The 16,917-nt window shown below is 64.6% G+C and overlaps 2 protein-coding genes across 6 annotated transcripts; both read left to right on the forward strand.

The window, feature by feature from the left end:
• Window positions 1-2,232: 2,232 nt before the first annotated feature.
• On the forward strand, window positions 2,233-12,711 carry PLEKHG5 (pleckstrin homology and RhoGEF domain containing G5). 3 transcript variants are annotated; one of them, XM_059866455.1, is made up of 22 exons: window positions 2,233-2,478; window positions 3,658-3,734; window positions 5,738-5,867; window positions 6,041-6,143; window positions 6,224-6,284; window positions 6,390-6,481; window positions 6,558-6,694; window positions 6,771-6,919; window positions 8,432-8,617; window positions 8,789-8,959; window positions 9,033-9,128; window positions 9,210-9,260; window positions 9,371-9,520; window positions 9,598-9,708; window positions 9,818-9,967; window positions 10,043-10,180; window positions 10,358-10,477; window positions 10,579-10,711; window positions 10,781-10,893; window positions 10,974-11,128; window positions 11,203-11,997; window positions 12,105-12,711. In XM_059866455.1, exons 3-22 carry the CDS (start codon window positions 5,825-5,827, stop codon window positions 12,112-12,114), a joined length of 2,964 nt encoding a protein of 987 aa, XP_059722438.1. In that variant the 5' UTR covers window positions 2,233-2,478; window positions 3,658-3,734; window positions 5,738-5,824; the 3' UTR covers window positions 12,115-12,711. The 3 variants fall into 3 exon arrangements, with proteins under 3 accessions (XP_059722438.1, XP_059722439.1, XP_059722440.1); XM_059866456.1 differs by lacking the exons at window positions 2,233-2,478; window positions 3,658-3,734 and adding an exon at window positions 4,156-4,312; XM_059866457.1 differs by lacking the exons at window positions 2,233-2,478; window positions 3,658-3,734; window positions 5,738-5,867; ... (3 more) ...; window positions 6,558-6,694; window positions 6,771-6,919 and adding an exon at window positions 8,154-8,273.
• Window positions 12,712-12,866: 155 nt separating this feature from the next.
• TNFRSF25 (TNF receptor superfamily member 25) lies at window positions 12,867-16,858 on the forward strand. 3 transcript variants are annotated; one of them, XM_059866463.1, is made up of 6 exons: window positions 12,867-15,055; window positions 15,158-15,289; window positions 15,360-15,512; window positions 15,602-15,686; window positions 15,772-15,833; window positions 15,919-16,858. In XM_059866463.1, exons 1-6 carry the CDS (start codon window positions 14,773-14,775, stop codon window positions 16,527-16,529), a joined length of 1,326 nt encoding a protein of 441 aa, XP_059722446.1. In that variant the 5' UTR covers window positions 12,867-14,772; the 3' UTR covers window positions 16,530-16,858. The 3 variants fall into 3 exon arrangements, with proteins under 3 accessions (XP_059722446.1, XP_059722445.1, XP_059722444.1); XM_059866462.1 differs by having other exon boundaries at window positions 12,867-13,293; window positions 14,860-15,289; XM_059866461.1 differs by having other exon boundaries at window positions 12,867-15,289.
• Window positions 16,859-16,917: the final 59 nt, after the last annotated feature.

A 16,917-nucleotide genomic window follows, 5' to 3' on the forward strand; every position in this document is an offset into this window, starting at 1 on the left:
TCTGTGACTGCAAAAGTAACCTGGCTTCTAAAAGCAGCTCCTGCAAAATGAGGCATGGCTCTGCCTCAGCCCAGACTGGGGAACAGCCCAGCCCTGGAGTCTGCAGCCCCCTGAGCCCAGCACCCATTCAAATCCCCTGGGCCAGGTCTGTGGAGGCAGGAGGAAAGCAGAGGAAGGAGGAATGTGGTGCACTTGGGGCCAGAGCTTTTTGGCTGGTGGCTGCGGTGGGTGTGAGTAATCCGCAAAACTGCTTTTATCTGGTTTGGGAAGAGACTTCCTAGAACTCCAGGAACAATCAGCTGTAAACAAACAAACAGGTATGAGAGGTGAGCCGGGGACAGAGCTGGAGAAGAGCTGCAAGGGCCTATGCAGTGTTGCAGCCTTGTAAAGAGTTAAACTTAATCCAAGCCTAATTATCCCCATATGGCTGGGTCTGGCAGCAAAGGGAGAAGTTGGCCAGCACTGTGGCCTGAACAGTGGCTAAAATAAATAAAGGGGCCGTGGTGCAGCCAGGGGGAACATCCCAGGCAGGGTGAGATGGGAGTTCAAGTCACAAGGGAGTGAGTGGAAAAAGCTTCAGCAAAGGTGAGATAGGCAAAGGATGTGGGAGAAATGCCCAACACTAAAAGCACTGTGGCCAAGCATTCCCCTTGGTGTTGTCACCAGCCCTCCAGCATACACCTCACCTGTCTGAGGGCAGTGGATCCCACAATGGATCCAGGGGACAAGTGAGTAACCCGTGTGCTGAGCTGCAATTTTGGTTTGGGGCATTTTGGGGGGCGGGGTAAAGTGGTACAAGGTACCAGTGCCTGCTGGGGCCCAGAAGTGAATGTTGCATCCTCGGGAAAGAGGAGCCTCCCTAGCTTCTGGTGCCCCCTAAGGGGAGGAGGGACGACAGGAAAGCTGGGGGGGTTTTGGAGCATAAACCCTGGTGAAGCATTCCACCTACAAGAACACTGTCCCATGATCAATGGGAAATCTGTGGCAGCACTTAAAACATTAAGGATGCACTAAATCAAGCAGGATTAATTTTGCAATACGTTGGCATCTGTTATCTTTGCAGCAACGATTTATGATGGAATTTCTGGCAAAGGGTGCCTAGAAGCAACAAAACTCTGAGAAGCACCTGGTGCCTCTGGGAGGAGATGCTGTGATTAATTTGAAGGCTGGGATGGTCTTGGCCTGGTGGTTTTGCATGGGGCAGGATGAAGGTGCCATTTTTTGTTCTCCTTGTGGGGTTTAAGCCCTATCTGGTGCTTTCTTGAATTAGCAGGAGGAAAATCCCCCTGAATATAGGTTTTGCCTACACAGGCTGGGGGCCCCCGTGTGCCCACGGCTGCAGGGATACAACCGGAGCTCGGGGCGGCGCATTCCTGCCCCCTCAAAAGCCGGACGGACGGCAGAGCCGCCAAACAGCCCCCTTCTTAATGCTGATTCTTTCCATCACAAGCACGTCTTGTCTCCGTGGCCGAATGTCTTCCATAGACGGTGGAAAGTGAAATTTGTGCAATGTCTGTAGGAGGCTGAAGAAAGGCCCTTTGTGCGCCCCCCGCGCGGGCGCTGGGCAGCCTCCAGCAGCACCCTCGGCCGCCCCGCGGCTCCCGCCGGCGGCGTCAATGCACCGCTTGTCCAGAGACCGGGACCCACTCTTAAAGCCAGAGCTGGTCTCCCTCGGTTAGTCCCACCGGTGGCCCCGTCGGGGCGGGCACGGCTGCGGGGGGCCCCCCGGGCCGCTACCCCAGGATGTTTCTGTACTGGAGGAAGCGGGGTGCCTACGAGCTGGAGGCTTTGCCGCCCGGCCTGGCGGGGCTGGAGTACGGGGCAGTGGAGCGCTTCTCCTGGAGCTCCAGCCTGGATGTCAGCGAGGAGCTCGGGGGTAGGTGGCTTGGGGGCTTTGGGCAACCGATAGGCTGTGGCTGAGCGCGGCCGTCCAAAGCCTCCAGCCCTGGCAACGAGGGTGAGGGGTCGGGAGAAGCTGCTGGGTGCCGCCGGGATGCCGTGGGAATGCTGCAGGTGCAGCTGGGGAGCGCTCAGCAAACCGCCCCGTGCCACCGGCGCCGCTCCCCCCGGCCCGGGCAGGCGTCTGAAGCAGCCGGCTGCCGCCGCCGTGCGCTCTGCCGCAAGGACGATCCGGTTTCAAAACTCGTTTGCCGTCACCGGGAGCGCCGGCTGTGATAGCATAGCCGGCAGCAGGAGAAGGAGGAGGTGACCGAGCGGGGAGAGGAGCTGATGGGGACAGGATCTCTCCTGCAGCCCCCGAAGTGTCTGGTGGGGACCCGGACACGCTCCTGCCCCTGCCCCAAAGCGAGGTTCCCTGCGAGGAGTTCCCAGCTCGCGTGTCCCAGGCCCTGGTGCATGTGTGACCCGCGGGCAGGGTCGGCTTTTGGGAACGGCCACGCGGCTCTGGCCCTGCCGGCGGCTGCGGCGTGGGGCTGATCCCTGGCACTGCCGGCCGCTTCGGCCAGCCTCTAGTTTTTGGTGAGTTTGGGAAACTTTCCCTTGGGTGCATGAAAGAATTTCTTATTTGTTTCCGTTATTATTCCCGATAGGTCAAGTGAAACGGCAGCGGCGGGGGGCGGGGGCCGGCCCAGCTCGGCGGGCGCTGCGGGGCGGCCTCGGGGACAGAGGCCTCATTGTGCTCCTGCCGCGGGGGCAGCGCCCGGCCCCGGCTCCCAGCCCGGCTCCCAGCCCGGCTCCTAGCCCTACTCCCGGAGGGCGACGAGCTGAGCCCTGCCCGGCTGCTCCTGCACCATCATCCAGCAGCGTTCATGGTGCCACAGCAGCCTCGGGATCGCCTCCCAGAAGGGAGCTTGAGCAACCAACACCATTCCGAGTTGCTCCCCCTTTCCAGGCAGAAGCAGCAGTTTTTTTAGTGCTGCCTCAAAAAGCAGACTGTTTTATCCCGCAGACTGTTTCTAACCCCGGCCTTGGCCGCGGTCTCGCTCGGGTCGGCGTGGATGCTGTTTTCGTTGGCGGGAAGGATGCGGGAGATGGAAGCGGTGCGGCGGGGAAGTCCCTGTGCCGCTGGGCTGGTGTAATAGCCGTGCCACCTGGTAGAGCCATACCGCCTGGTAGAGCCGTGCCATCGTGGTAGAACCATGCCATCTGGCCTCTCCACTTCCCCAGTAGTGGCTCCCTGCCCAGCAGGCAGCTTCCCAACGGGGCATCCCTGCCTGCAGCAGGGCTGTCCAGCCAGAGGGTGTCTGTACTGCTCGTTTGCCGCTGCGAGCAGCCCGAGTCTGTTATTTTTAAACGATTAGGTTCGACACATAACAAAAGCCTTCAAAATAGGATTTGTCCCTAAGGCCGATTTAACTGTCAAAGCTTAAAGTGGCTCCTAAGCCCCGTTGGGGGCTGACAGCGGCAGATTTAGTGCTGCTGCTGCAGCCCCACGCTGTGCCAGCCCTAGGGGAGCTGGGGCAGGTCGGTGTCCTCATCCCGTACCCGGGGTGCTGAGCAGGAGGTGCCGGATTCTGTCGCCGTGGGATCACTGGCTCTTGGGCACGGGGCTTCAATCCTCTGGATGAGCTGTGGGGCGGGCTGAGCCCGAGTGCTTTGCTGAACTCTGAAACCCGGGATTCCTGGTGTGGGGGCCTCAGCACGAGCCCGGAGGAGGCCCACCACGGCACCCAGGCACTGACCCTACCCTCTCCACAGCCGAACCGTGCCCAGAAGAGGAGACAGTGCTGCACTGCCAGAATCCCGACTGCGCTGGAGAGAGGAGGGCGGCCAAGGTGGGTCCTGCGGGGTGGGGGCAGCTGCTGCCCGGGGTCTTGGGGATGAGAAGGGGCAGCGGACAGCTCTGCCCAACGTGCCGCCCCCTGAAGGGCCCCTGCCCTGGTCGGCAGCCCCTGGCCTGCCGTGCCGGGTGCGCATTCCCTGCTGCTGTCAGGGTCCTGCTGGCATTTAACGGCGCAGCGGCGGTTTACGCGTTTCCCCGAGCTGCCGTGATTTGGGCTAATCCGCTACAGTCCGTCTGTTCCCCCGCTCGCTAACGTGAAGCCAGGGCAGATTTAGGGTCCTTTCTTTCCCGCCGGCCGTACGGAGCCGGGCCGGACCCACGCCCTGGCTCCCAGCGAGTCCCCGGGGCTGCAGTGCGGGGCCGCGGGCGGTGTCTCCGGCGCAGCAGGCAGGACGGCCCGGGCGCACCGGGGGTGTGCCGGTGCTCTGTTTGCACGGCGGGCTGGCAGGGCCGGTGCTGCTGGGGCACACGTGGCACTGGGCTGCAGCTACCCGGGAGTGCAGCTGGGACTGCCGGGAGCGACTGAGGCCACCCCGCCGCTGTCACCCGACCCCTGATGGTGCCTGGCAGGTAGAGGGGGGGTGGGCAGGGGGAGCTGATCAGGCTGGGGGCTCATCCTGCCGTGTCACGGTGCAGGATCGTGATCCCCCTCGCTTTGTGAGGCACCTGCTGAGGGGCGGCGGAGCTGCTGTGTGCTGCGAGTTCCGTGGGGCTCGGCTCAGGAGCTGATCCCGGGGTGGGCAGAGGGGTTTGGCCATCCCGCCTGGCCCCTCCTGTGGGGGTGAGTCCAGGGGCGAGCTGCTGGCACAGGGGGGATGAGGAACCCCGCATCCCTTTGGGGCGTCTGCCAGGCGTCCCAGGGGATCTCACTGAATGGGTGCCAGCTGCGGGCACTGCCTGCAGCCTGCGGCCATACTCCCACACGCAGGTGTCACGATGGCCACGATGGCAGCAGCGCTGTGGGACACATGGTGGCAGCGGAGGAGGGCTGAGGGTACAGGGTGTCCTGAGGCCGCGGCTGTGTCGAGACCTGCGATAGGACACTCGTGGATGGCAGGGGGTGCTGCAGAGGGACCAGCGGCCCCTCGGAGGGAGCGCGGGTGGTGGGAGCGCGTCAGCGCTGACCTCAGCAGCGCCGGGAGGAAGGAGGGCAGGAAGTGGGGGCGGCTGGAGCTGCACAGGCGCTTCCTCCCCGCAGCAGCGCAGAGTTCTACAGGCAAGCCCGGGCAGGGCTGCCTCCTCCCAGCACCCTCGCACCCCTCCGCGGGCAGGGTGGCGGTGGGGGTTCCACATGGGGACGGGGATGTGTCAGCGGGGCAGTAGGATTTGCTGGCAATGGCCGGCAGCACCACAATCCCCAGGAGCGGGTCCAGTAGGAGCCCCAGTGAGAAGGGCACTGGCCAGAGAACACAGGCTGTGCACTGTGCTGGGGGCCTGGCCGGGGGTTTAAAAATAACCTGCTGTGAATGCCTGGAGGGGCTGGGGCCGCGGCCGTGGCCGCACACAATCGGAGGAAACCCGCCGGCTTCGAGCATTGTTTGTCTGCAGACGCTCGCTTCCTCCGTCCTGCCACGGGGACACGGCTCTCGTCAGCACAAAGGGGCTGGGGGGTGCCAGGGCGGCCTCCCGGGCCGCTGGGGAGGTGCTGGTGCCGCGGTGCAGGTGACTGTCCCGCAGCTCCTTGGCCAAGCCTCGGCATGTGCAGGTGTGCCAGGGTCTCTGCTCTGCCGTGGAGCAGGGAGGGGCTCTGTGTGGCAGAAACGCCCATGTCATCACCATGTCCTTACAGCACCCACTGCCACACGGCCATGTCCTGGTCACGCTGCTTTCCCTGTGCCCGCTCTGGTTTCAGCATTCCCTGTGAACAATGCGCCAGCTGCAGCTGGGGGTGGGAGAGGGGACCCTGCTGCTCGTGGTGCTGCCCATCCCTCTTGTAAACACGCCCCAGCTGGCAGCCCCGGGCAGGCCCTGCCTGATGGACTCATGTCCCCGCAGGAATGCCACCACGCAGAGTGCCGGCAGCTGAGCCGCAGCGGCCCCCTCAGCCTGTGTGAGCTCTGCGATGGCCGCCTCCATGGCGCCATGCACTTCGATGGCCACATCCGCTTCGACCTGCCCCCGCAAGGTGAGCCGGAGCCAGCTGTGGCACCGCTGCCCCCGCGGCTCTGGGGCGGCGCAGAGATGGGAGTGATGGAGCGCGCTTGGGGCTGGTGCAACTCGGGGATGGGAGTGGGATGCAGCGGGAGCCAGCACGGGGCTGGGGGAGCTGTCACAGCCCAGCTCGATGCCCGTTTGCAGGCTCCATCCTGGCCCGCAACATGTCAACACGTTCGTGCCCCCCGCGCACCAGCCCTGCCTCTGATGTGGAGGAGGAGGAGGAGGGTCTGGCAGAGAGCAGAGGGTGAGCCCCGAGCCCTGCACACCCCGTTTGCTGCCCCAGCCCGCAGCACCCCTGTCACCCTGCCTTCCCTGTGCCCGCAGGGAGCGCAAGAGCTCAGCGCTGAAGCTGCCCAAGAAGAAGGCTTGGCGCAGGCACACGGACGTAAGGCACCGGCTCCTCTCCCTGGGGCACTCGGCAGGGCAGCAGGATGGCCCTGGTGGGAGGGAGGGAGGGACCCCTGGGCAAGCAGCTGCCACCTGCCTCCAGGACCCCAGCAAGGAGTGCTTCACCTTAAAGTTTGACCTCAACATCGACATTGAGGCAGAGATCGTGCCAGCTGTGAAGAAGAAGTCGCTAGGGTGAGTCTCCTGGGGACAGGTCAAGAGATAATGTGGCAACAGATGCAGAGACAAATGCGGGGCTCGTGTCCTGCAGGGAAGTGCTGCTGCCAGTCTTTGAGAGGAAGGCGATTGAGCTGGGCAAAGTGGACATCTACCTGGACCAGTCCCACACGCCGCTGTCGCTGCAGTTCGAGGCGTATCGCTTCGGGGGACACTACCTGCGGGTGAAAGGTGCTGAGGGAGCCCTGAGGGAGGCTTGGCTACTCCAGAGTTCCCAGGGGACACTGACAACCTGATGCTCCCACAGCCAAGCCCGGGGATGAGCTGAAGGTGGAGCAGGCAGTGCGAGATGCCAGGTCAGCCAGCCTGCCCATCCTGCACCCTGCCAGCAGTGCTGCATTCCTTGGGCCAGTGCTGGAGCCACTGCCAGGACGCCGGGAGGGCACTGAGAGCCTGGTGAGTGCCAATGCTAGCTCTGGGGAGGGAGAAATTGGGAATGGGATGACAGAATGTGTGATCCCCCCACAGCCATTCTTTCTGATGAAGATAGGTCATTAATGGTGTGGGTTGAAGATCCCCCTGGAGTCCCCAAGACCCGCTTTTTCTCCTGGCTCTGCCATGCTGGCTGTGCTGTGTTGTGCTGTGCTGGTTCCGCCATGGCAGTCTAGCAGCTCAAGCAGCAGCACCAGCCCTTTGGCTGTGCCAGGTACAGGCTGGCACCAAAGCAAAGGCAAACAGGAGCCCTGGAGGCCCCGGTGTTGGCTGCCACTCGGTGCCACCCCGGCCCTGGGACTCGCCCTGGCCCCAGGACTCGCCCTGGCCACCACTCCTTCTCTCAGCTGCTGGCAGCTGCTGAGCACAGCAGCTCTGTCCTGCCCCGTGGACCCTGGCCCCAGATAAGGCGTGGGACCGGGCTGGGCGTCGCTCCCATGGGAGCAGGGTGCCAGGCCTGAAGGGAGAAGCTCTGCAGGGTCCCGCCAGGGGGACACGGTGCTTTGTCCTGTGCCAGCAGGCCCTGAGGGCGGCAACCTGGCTACCTGGCCAGGGCTAGTGACCACCCGTGTCCAGCACTATGACGCCTGGCTGCAGGACCGGCAAGGCTCTAGCAGGGCCAGGGGACAAGAGGGCAACCAGCCACCTCTGTGGGGGTCTCGGTCCCGACCACCTTCCTGGGGGCAGGTGGGTCCCAAGTGGCACCGAGGCGATGGGGCTGGTCACAGCCGGGGCGCCTGGAGGAGTGGCAGCACAGTGAGTAATGGCAATGGTGCCCGTAGCAGCTCTTCCCGCCTGGGTGTGAGGACGTGGCAGGGTGTGGGGCTGTGGCAGCAGCATGCCGCTTCCCAGGGCTTGGTGGCAGGCAGGGACCCTGCTGCGTTTTGTGCCCCGGTGAGGAGATGGTAGCGGCCGCATCCCGGCACGGCCCAGAGACACACAGGGAGCAGCCGCTGCAGCGGTGCCCGGGGCGGCGGAGCCGCTTGGCCGTGACCCAGCTCTTGCGACCAGCCGGGGGGCTTTGATCTCCGCCGGTGAATTGTTCAGCTCTGGTAGCTTATCTGCCGAGGAGGGAAATTAGGTTTTCGGCGCTGGCCCCACCTCCTTTTGTTTCGGAGGAGCTCGGCCACAGCCTGCCCGGCCCCGGCTCTGCGGTCCGAGCCGGGAGTGCGGCTGGACGGACGGCCCGGCCGGGTGCTGCGACCCTCGGGATGCCCTGAGCCCCCGCTGCTGGGGCCGCTTGTCCATGGCCGGCCGGGCTTGGCCAGGCAGCACCCGGGGTCCTGCACCCCCGGGGCCCTGCACCCCCGGGATGCAGGTAGGCAGGTCAGTGCGGGCAGGGGAGCTTGGCCGGGGGACCCCACTGCCCGGGGTGTCTGTCTGTCCCACGGTGCTCGAGGTCAGCCAGGCCACTGTCCCCATCCTGGCCGCAGCGCTGGGCACTGATCCCGGGGACACTGGCTGTCCTCACTGCAGGCTCCAGGACGGCGAAGGAAGAACATAACAGAGTTCCTGGGGGACACCAGCATCCCCAGCCCCGAGCCAGCCCTGCACAGCAGCAGCTCTCTGCCCACCAATGGCACTGACACCTGGAAGAACCGTGCTGCCAGCCGTTTCAGCGGCTTCTTTGGCTCCGGAACTAGCACGGGCTCCTTCGGGCGGGTACGTGGGATGCAGGCACAGGGAGAGGGTGTGGGGACTGCCTGTGGCTATGCTGGGCACCTGGGATGGGTCCCTGTGTGGCTCAAAACCCTAGTTCCACAGCCAGGGTGAGGTGGTCCGTGGCACATGCCCAGTGGCCCCCACCCAGCTCTGTCCCCCGCTTTTGGCCAGGAGACTGAGAAGCTGGAGCAGCTGGTGAACAGGCTGCACGCCTACAGCACCTTCGGGCTGCCCAAGCTGCCGCCCCAGCTCCGCTTTGACCGCGACTCCTGGGAGGAGGATGGGGACGAGGCTGGGCTGACACTGGAGGACAGCTGGCAGCAGATCATCCAGGGCACAGAGGTAGGGACAGTGCCTGGGAAGCCTCAGGGGCTGTGCCCAGGCACTGGCACAGTGCTGACACTCAGCTTGGCAGGTCCTGTCGCGCCGGCAGTGCCACCAGCAGGAAGCCATCTGGGAGCTGCTGCACACAGAGGCCACCTACATCCGGAACCTCAAAGTCATCACTGATGTGAGTGTTGGCAGCTACTGCACTGTGCTGAGGCAGGGAGCTGTGGCTGCAGCTCATTGCCTCTTCATTCCCACCCCACAGCTCTTTCTCTCCTGCCTGGTGAACCTGCAGGAGTCAGGGCTGCTCTGTGAGGTGAGTGGAAGGGGCTGCAGGGGACAGGGTGTTCAGGGATGGGTCCTCAGCCTAGCCATGCTGCAGGGTGGAGGTGCCATTCCCCAGTGCTGCCCACCTCACCCCCACAGGTGGATGCTGAGCGGCTCTTCAGCAACATTGGGGAGATCATCCGGCTGCACTGCAAGCTGTGGCGCAGTGTCATGGCCTCAGTGCTGGCCAAGGCACGACGGACTGGGGCACTGCTCGACCCCATTGACTTCCTCGATGGCTTCAAGATGGTGAGTGAGGATGCCATGCCACAGTGGGCAGCCATGCCATGCCGTGTGCTGCATGGTGACCGCCTTGTGTCCCACAGTTTGGGTCCCTCTTCAAGCCCTATGTGCGGTATTGCATGGAGGAGGAGGGCTGCATGGAGTACATGCGGACACTGCTGCGGGACAGCGAGCTCTTCCGCACCTATGTGACGGTAAGGGGAGGCTGGGGCTGGGGCTGGGGCTGGGGCTGGGGCTGGGGCTGGGGCTGGGGCTGGGGCTGGGGCTGGGGCAGGGGCTGGTGCTAATGCCTGGGTGCCACAGTGGGCCGAGAAGCAGGAGCAGTGCAGCCGCCTGAAGCTGAGCGACATGCTGGTGAAACCTCACCAGCGCCTCACCAAGTACCCGCTGCTCCTCAAGTCTATCCTGAAGAAGACGGATGACCCACGCGCCCGTGATGCCATCACCACTATGGTAAGGGATCCGGGGTGGGGGGCAGCAGGGTCGGTGGCCTCTGGCCCCTCAAACCCACCACCTCTCCTGGCACAGATCAGCTCCGTGGAGCGCTTCATCAATGACGTCAACTCGCGGATGCGCCAGCGGCAGGAGCGGCAGCGCCTGGATGCCATCCTCAGCCGGATTGATGCCTACGAGGTGGTGGAGGGCAGCACAGACGAGGTGGACAAGGTAGGCTGGACATGGTGGAGATGCCATCTCATGCCATGCCACTCAATGCCACCCTCTGCCACACTGCTGTGCCACCCTATGTCACTTCATGCCAAGCCACCCCATGCTACACCATGCCATGCCGCCCATGTCATGTTACCCCACGCACCCCATGCTGACACTGGGGGTTTCTGGCAGCTGCTTAAGGAGTTTCTGCGGCTGGACCTGACGGCCCCCATCCCTGGCACCTCCCCGGAGGACACCCGGCAGCTCCTCCTCGAGGGCAGCCTGAGGATGCGGGAAGGTAAAGACAGCAAGGTGAGGACTGCAGGGGACGGGGATGTCTCAGCTCTGGGCCCTGCCCATCCACCCTCACTCACTGCACTGACTAGTGCCCACGGCTCCACTCTCACCCCCAGATGGACGTCTACTGCTTCCTCTTCACTGACCTCTTCCTCATCACCAAGCCCTTCAAGAAGGCTGAGCGCACCAAGGTGATCCGGCAGCCCTTGCTGGTAGACAGAGTCGTTTGCCGGGAGCTCAGAGATCCAGGTGAGAGCACTGGGTGTAAGGGGGACTACAGGGAGGTCCCTGGACACTGCTGACATCCCCTGCCCACAGGCTCCTTCCTCCTCATCTATCTGAACGAGCTGGGGAGTGCTGTTGCCGCCTACACATTCCAGGCCAGTGGGCAGTTGTGCCGCAGCTGGGTTGAGGCAGTGCGCAATGCCCAGGTGAGGGCACACGGGTGGGTGGGGGACCTGTGGGTTCCCTGTGCACACCCCGATCCTCACTGATGACTCCCCCTTCCCAGAACCTGCTGCAGAGGCTGCGGCAGCGCCGGCGCATGGAGGAGCAGGAGGAGGAGGATGAGGAGGATGAGGAGGAGGACGGTGAGAGTGGCACTTCAGCTGCCAGTTCACCTACTATCCTACACCACAGCAGTGCCAGCCCGGACTCACAGCAGTGGTAGGGAGCAGAAGGGAGGGACCTGCACATCCCCAGCCTGGCACAGGCCCCTCCTCACCTTCTTGCCTCCACAGCCCATCCGACGGCTCCACCGAGACGCTTGCCATGGTGGCAGCAGAGGGTGGCGACGAGCTCTCCTCCCCAGACTGGGATGCAGGACCCTTCAGCTCAACCTCGGATGGCTCCTCTGTTAGCACCAGCACCTCCATCGGCACTGGCACCTCTGTCGAGACCCCCACCTCCACCGATACCCCCACCCAGGAGCTGCCTGCAGGTGCCCTGCCTGTTCCCCTGCCCCACGGCGTGGCCTCCCCAGGCAGCGGCTGCCGCTCATCCTCCATCGACAGCGCCTATGGCACGCTCTCACCTGCCTCCCTGCGGGACTTTGGCCAGCAGCCAGAGGGGACGGCCGAGGAGGGGCAGGAGCCCTCCCTGGCCCCTCCCGCTCCACGGCCTGCCTCGCCCCGGCTGCGCCGCCGGACGCCCGTGCAGCTCCTGCCTTGCCCGGCCAGGGTGCTTAAGTCCAAGTCGGAGGCCAGCTTGCCCCAGCTCCTGTCCCCCACTTCCTCCGGCCCCATAAGCCAAAGCCGCAGCCTCTCTGACCTCTGTGCTGGTTCCCCCCGGACTAGCCAAGAGCCCGCACCTCAGGCTGCCCCCGGCAGCAGTGGCAGCTCCACATCAGAGCTCTCAGAGCCAGAGGAGCCAGCGGAGAGCCCAGCATCCCTCCCAGGGGAGCTCAGGCGCGACCCCCAACCTCCTGCCCGCCGGACCCTCTCGGACCCCCAGGCGGCGCAGCACCGCAAGCTGACTCTGGCGCAGCTGTACCGGATCCGGACCACGCTGCTGCTCAACTCCACGCTGACGGCCTCGTAAGCACATGCTGCCTGATCCTGGGGGGTGCCCCAGCCCTTCCAGGGGCTTCCTAGGGACCGAGTCCCAGTGTTGAAGGCATCTCTCCCCACTCTGTGTCTTGCAGGGAGGTCTGAGAGCCGCTGGCATGGAAAAGGACAGATGCATGGATGTACCAAGGAGCTTCTCCTGCTTCTAACCGTAGCGTAATGCCGGGGCCGGGCAGAGCAGGCACGGGATGCCACGCTGGTGGGGACATGAATGGGGATGCAGATCAATCCCCTTGGCGAGGACGTGTCCTGGGCATGGTGGTGCGGGGCTGGACATGGCACGTGGCTTGTGCTGAACCCCTTGTCCGCAGACATGAGAGTTGTCGGGCAGGGGGCCCTGGGGCTGTGGGGGGCTGTGGAAGACTGTGGGTCAGCTCTTGCAGGCGAGAAAGGGATGACGACGTTGGCAGTGGTGAGTGGGGAAGGTGCTGAGAGGGACGTGGTGCCGGTGGCACAGTGCTGAGGACAGTGCAGGGAGGAGGCTGGTGGGGCTGGTGGCAGGAGAGGATGGTGCAGGGCTGAGGCAGGTTTGCCCTGTGGGCTGGCAGTGGATGGCAGCACCTGGGACTGGAGTGTGGGAGACACGGTGGGACACGCACGGTGGCCGGAGCCCCGGCTGCCCCCCCATGCTAAGCTGCACTCCACGTCCCAGCTGAGCAATAAAACCAGCCTGGTGCACGCTCATGTCTGCCTCTCCTTTCCTTTGGCTTCAGCCGCACCCAAAGCTGGGCATCACCTGGGTGGGTGCAGCGTGGCTGAGGGAGCCCCTCTGGGACAGACACAGAGGGGGCTGGGACCAGTTCCAGCCTCCCGTTCTGGAGCTCGGGGTGTGGATGGAGCCCTGGGATGGGGGTCTGCACTGCTCCCCACGTACCCTGCGTCCCCCTGCCACCCCCGCGACCGTGGGTCTGCGCCAACGGGCAGGGGAGGGCGGTGGCCGGGTCTGCAGCGAGGCACTGCAGGTCCCTCCCGCGCCCAGCACTCCTGTCATGTGGTTTCATAGTCCCTGGACTCATTTCCAAAAAAGCATTTCCTCTTTCTGCGGTTGGGTGTAAAAGCCTCTCAGGGGAGGGCTGGTGCTCACTCACCACGCGTCGCGTGCTGCTGATGGCAGCCATGGGGTGCAGGGGCACCCTGCCCGGGCACTGACTGCCCCGACACCCCCCCTGCACCCCCTGCTCCTCCTGCCCGCTTCCCTCACCGCCCCGGCATGACCCAGCCGCATCGGCCACAAGGATGAAGTGTTGCTGCCCTGGGGTGGCTTGGGTGAGTGCGATGCCCTGGGGATCCCATGGAGCCCTGGCACCAATTGTGGGGTGTCCCACGGCTGTGGTCGTAACGGGTCTGGAGGAGGGAGGGAGCAAGATGGATTAACTCCAGTGCCAAGCGCGCCAAAACCGCTTACCCCTCTGGCTAACAGCCGGGGCGGCGCTCTGCTGCACCAAAACATTCGCGGTGTGGCGTGATCACGGGGGCCACCGGCCGTGAAGATCTCGGCCACAGAGCGGATGCGGCCGTGGGAAGGGTGGGGTCAGTCCCGGGGCTGCAGGCCGGGCAGTGCCGCGGGGAGTGGCTGTGCCCACAGCCTGCGGGCGGCTGCCCTCGGGGCTAGCGAGGAGCTCGGGTGGCAGCCCCGGCACACGAGCACCGACAGCGGCGGCTGCGTTACGGGGGGCAGAGGCGCTGGCACGGCACAAGCGGCAGTGGCTCTCCCCAGCGCGGAGCCAGCCCCGTGCCCACGGCTCCCCTGTCCGCCGGGCACCTGCTCCCCGCTCTGGGCAGGGGCAGCTGCCCGTCTGCGGGCGGGATGCGCGAGCAGGGCCCCGCTGCGGGACGGTCGTGCCTCAGCGGTGACTCAGATGTGCCGCTGGCAGCCGGCAGTGAGGCAGCGCCCGGATCTGCCGGCAGCGCTCTGCGAGCGGGGCGGCCCAGCGCGGTTTCCAGTCTGCCGGTGGCGGCGGGTTTAGTAGAAAATGATTCAACTGCCGTAATCGGGGCCATCACGGCTGGGAAATCCAGCCCCCAGCGAGGAATCCCCTGGCTCCCTGCCCACAGGGAGTGCCACGGCCCTCTCAGCCCCCAGCCCGGCCTGTGGAAGGGGTGTCAGCGTGGGCGCTGCTCGCTGCAGCACCCACGGGGGCTTCCAGGGGAGCAGGGCTGCCCTGCGGACAGCACCTGGCACCCCGCGGGGGAGCAGTGACCTACTTTGGGACGCACGTAACGGAGCGCGATAATATCGGGGGGAGCGTGAGCCAGGCACGGCTTCCTTTCGGGGAGGAAATCACCTCCTCTGTGAGGGAGATAAACCCCAGGAAAGTCAAAGCTGGCAGCGTTAACCCCTACGCGCCCGGCTACCGACACACCTCCCTGAGCTGGCGATCTCTGACACCACCAGCAGTCCGTGTGCCTGACTCACTGGTCCCCATCCCTGAGGACATGGCAGGCTCCTGTCGAGCATCTCGGTGCCGCTCCCCAGCCAGCCTGGAAGCACCATTTGCAGAGCACACGGGGGTACCATGGTAGCCCCCGGGCACAGGCTGTGGCACAGTGGCCCCCAGCAGGAAGTTGTTTGCTCGTGTACTGCGGAGAAAGCAGAGCACAGGGGCTGCCGCGGGGCATTCCCAGCCCTGGGGCAGCACACCCACGCGGCTTTGGGGCGGAGGGCCGCGGCTTCAGCCGTTCAGCTTTGTGCAGGCACCGCTGTCCACACAGTTCCAGGTACGGCTCTGACTGCGGTAGCCCAGCATGAGCTGGTGTGAGGGCTGTCCCCAGGGGTGCAAGGCTCCTGGAGCAACCCGTCTGCCTGCAGCCCTGCTCTCTCCCTGCTTGCAGGTGACCTTGGCAGCTCTGTGGCTGGCAGCCAGTGAATCGCAGCCCCCAGAGTGGCAGGACCGCACCGTGCTGCGAAGGCAGCGGGTCCTGGTGCAGCCACTCCTCCGCCTGCGGAGACATCCCGACAGACACCAGTGCCCTGACGGCATGAACTGGGTCGAGACTGCTCGCCAGTGCTGCCCTCAGTGTCCCGCAGGTGAGCCCTGCCCAGTCCGTGTGGCACGGCACAGCACACTGTGGCACAGCAGGTGCATTGCTCCAGGTGGCCGTGCTCCCTGTCACCCCACTGTCCCTGCAGGGACATTCCTGAAAGAGCCCTGCACAAACCCTGAGAATCGCAGCGTGTGTGACGCCTGTCCTGCCGGCACCTTCCGCACCCAGCCCAACACCTTCAGCAAGTGCCAGGCTTGCTACGAGTGTGACCAACAAGGTGAGCTGGCACCACACCGTGCTGTGCTGTGCAGTGCCGTGCAGTACTGCTCACTGCCTGCTTTCTGCAGCTTTCCAGAGTGTGCTGAGCAACTGCTCGGCCACCAGCAACATCGCCTGTGGCTGTGAGCCCGGCCGATTCCGTGTCTGCGTTGACCCGCAGTGCAGCGAATTCTCTTGCCAGAAATGCCAGTCCTGCACCGGACGTCTCATCCAGCGACCCTGTGAGTGCTGCCAGCTGCCCCATGGCACAACCTGCCAGCTGTGCCACCTCTGGCTGCGCCACCCTGCCTCATTCCCACCCTCTCCCCAGGTTCAGAGGAGCAGGACGCACTTTGTGACAGCAGCTGCAAGCCTGACTTCTACAGAGAGGGTGATGAATGCCGGCCATGTCACACGTAAGCATTAACCCTCCAGCTAGGGATGCATGTGGGGCCCGTGGCATGGCACAGCACGGCACCCATGGGTCTCATCTCCTTGCAGGAGCACTGTAGACACGTGTGGCAAAGAGTGCCAGCAAGTGTGTGGCAGCAACAACAACCAAGGTATGGGGACAATGGGGCCAGGGTCGGTGGTGTGCAGTCACCGTCCTGGCCAGCTGATGGGGGATGCTCCTGCTCCTCCTTTCAGGCTCAGGTCTGGAGTACATCCTGCTGGGACTCACCGGGCCTCTCTTCCTGGGTGCCCTGGCCATCTACCACAAGAGGAAGAGGCTCCGGCATGATGCCCTGCCAGGTGGTCTCCCCCCCATGGCACAGGCTGCCACCTCAATGGCCGGGGCTGCAGCCGCACCATGGTGCCAGTTCAATGCCTGGAGGTGGGACAAGCCGTGCTGGACCCAGCCACACTCCTCGCAGGGGACAGAACGTGCCACTGGCACAGCAAAGAAGAGCTCCAAAGAGGAGGCCTTGCTGGGTGAGCCACCCAGTGATGAAGGAAAGCCCTCTGCACCCCCGGAGCCCCGTGGCGCCTTGCTGCAGGGCAGCCAGCTTTATGCCGTCATCGATGTGGTGCCAGTACGACGCTGGAAGGAGTTCATGAGGATGCTGGAGCTGCGGGAGGCAGAGATTGAGCTGGTAGAGCTGGAGGTGGTCCACATCCGTGACCAGCAGTACGAGATGCTGAAGCGCTGGTGCCAGCAGACCAGTGCCACGCTGGACCACGTCTTTGCCGCCCTGGAGCGCATGGAGCTGGCCGGCTGTGCTGAGGCACTGCGCCAGAGTCTGCCCATGGGACCCTGATCCCCAGCGTCAGCACCCTGGCACAGGGAGGTCCCGACACCTCCACATCTCACTGGGCACCCAGCCATACCCCTAAGTATTGTTACTTATGCCGTGTAGACATTTTATGTCAGTTTTATGTCCCTTTCCCACCTGCCTGTTCCCTCTATTTATGTCCTCCTGCTCCCAGGGCCGGGGAGGACCCCATGCCCCAGCACGTCGGCTGCCCAGCCACTCGCGGGACGAGCAGGCACCGAGCCCACCGCGAACCCATGGGAGAGTTCTCAAGGCTGCCCCTGCCGGGCGCTCCTTCCCCCTCCCCAATAAAGTGGTGTGTTCTCCATCCGCCAGCCCTGTCCCTTCTTCACAAGGCTGTGTCAGCCGAGCCCCAGGGCACTGCTGGCCCCAG

Source organism: Haemorhous mexicanus, chromosome 23, assembly GCF_027477595.1.
Source record: "Haemorhous mexicanus isolate bHaeMex1 chromosome 23, bHaeMex1.pri, whole genome shotgun sequence".
NCBI lineage: Eukaryota > Metazoa > Chordata > Aves > Passeriformes > Fringillidae > Haemorhous > Haemorhous mexicanus.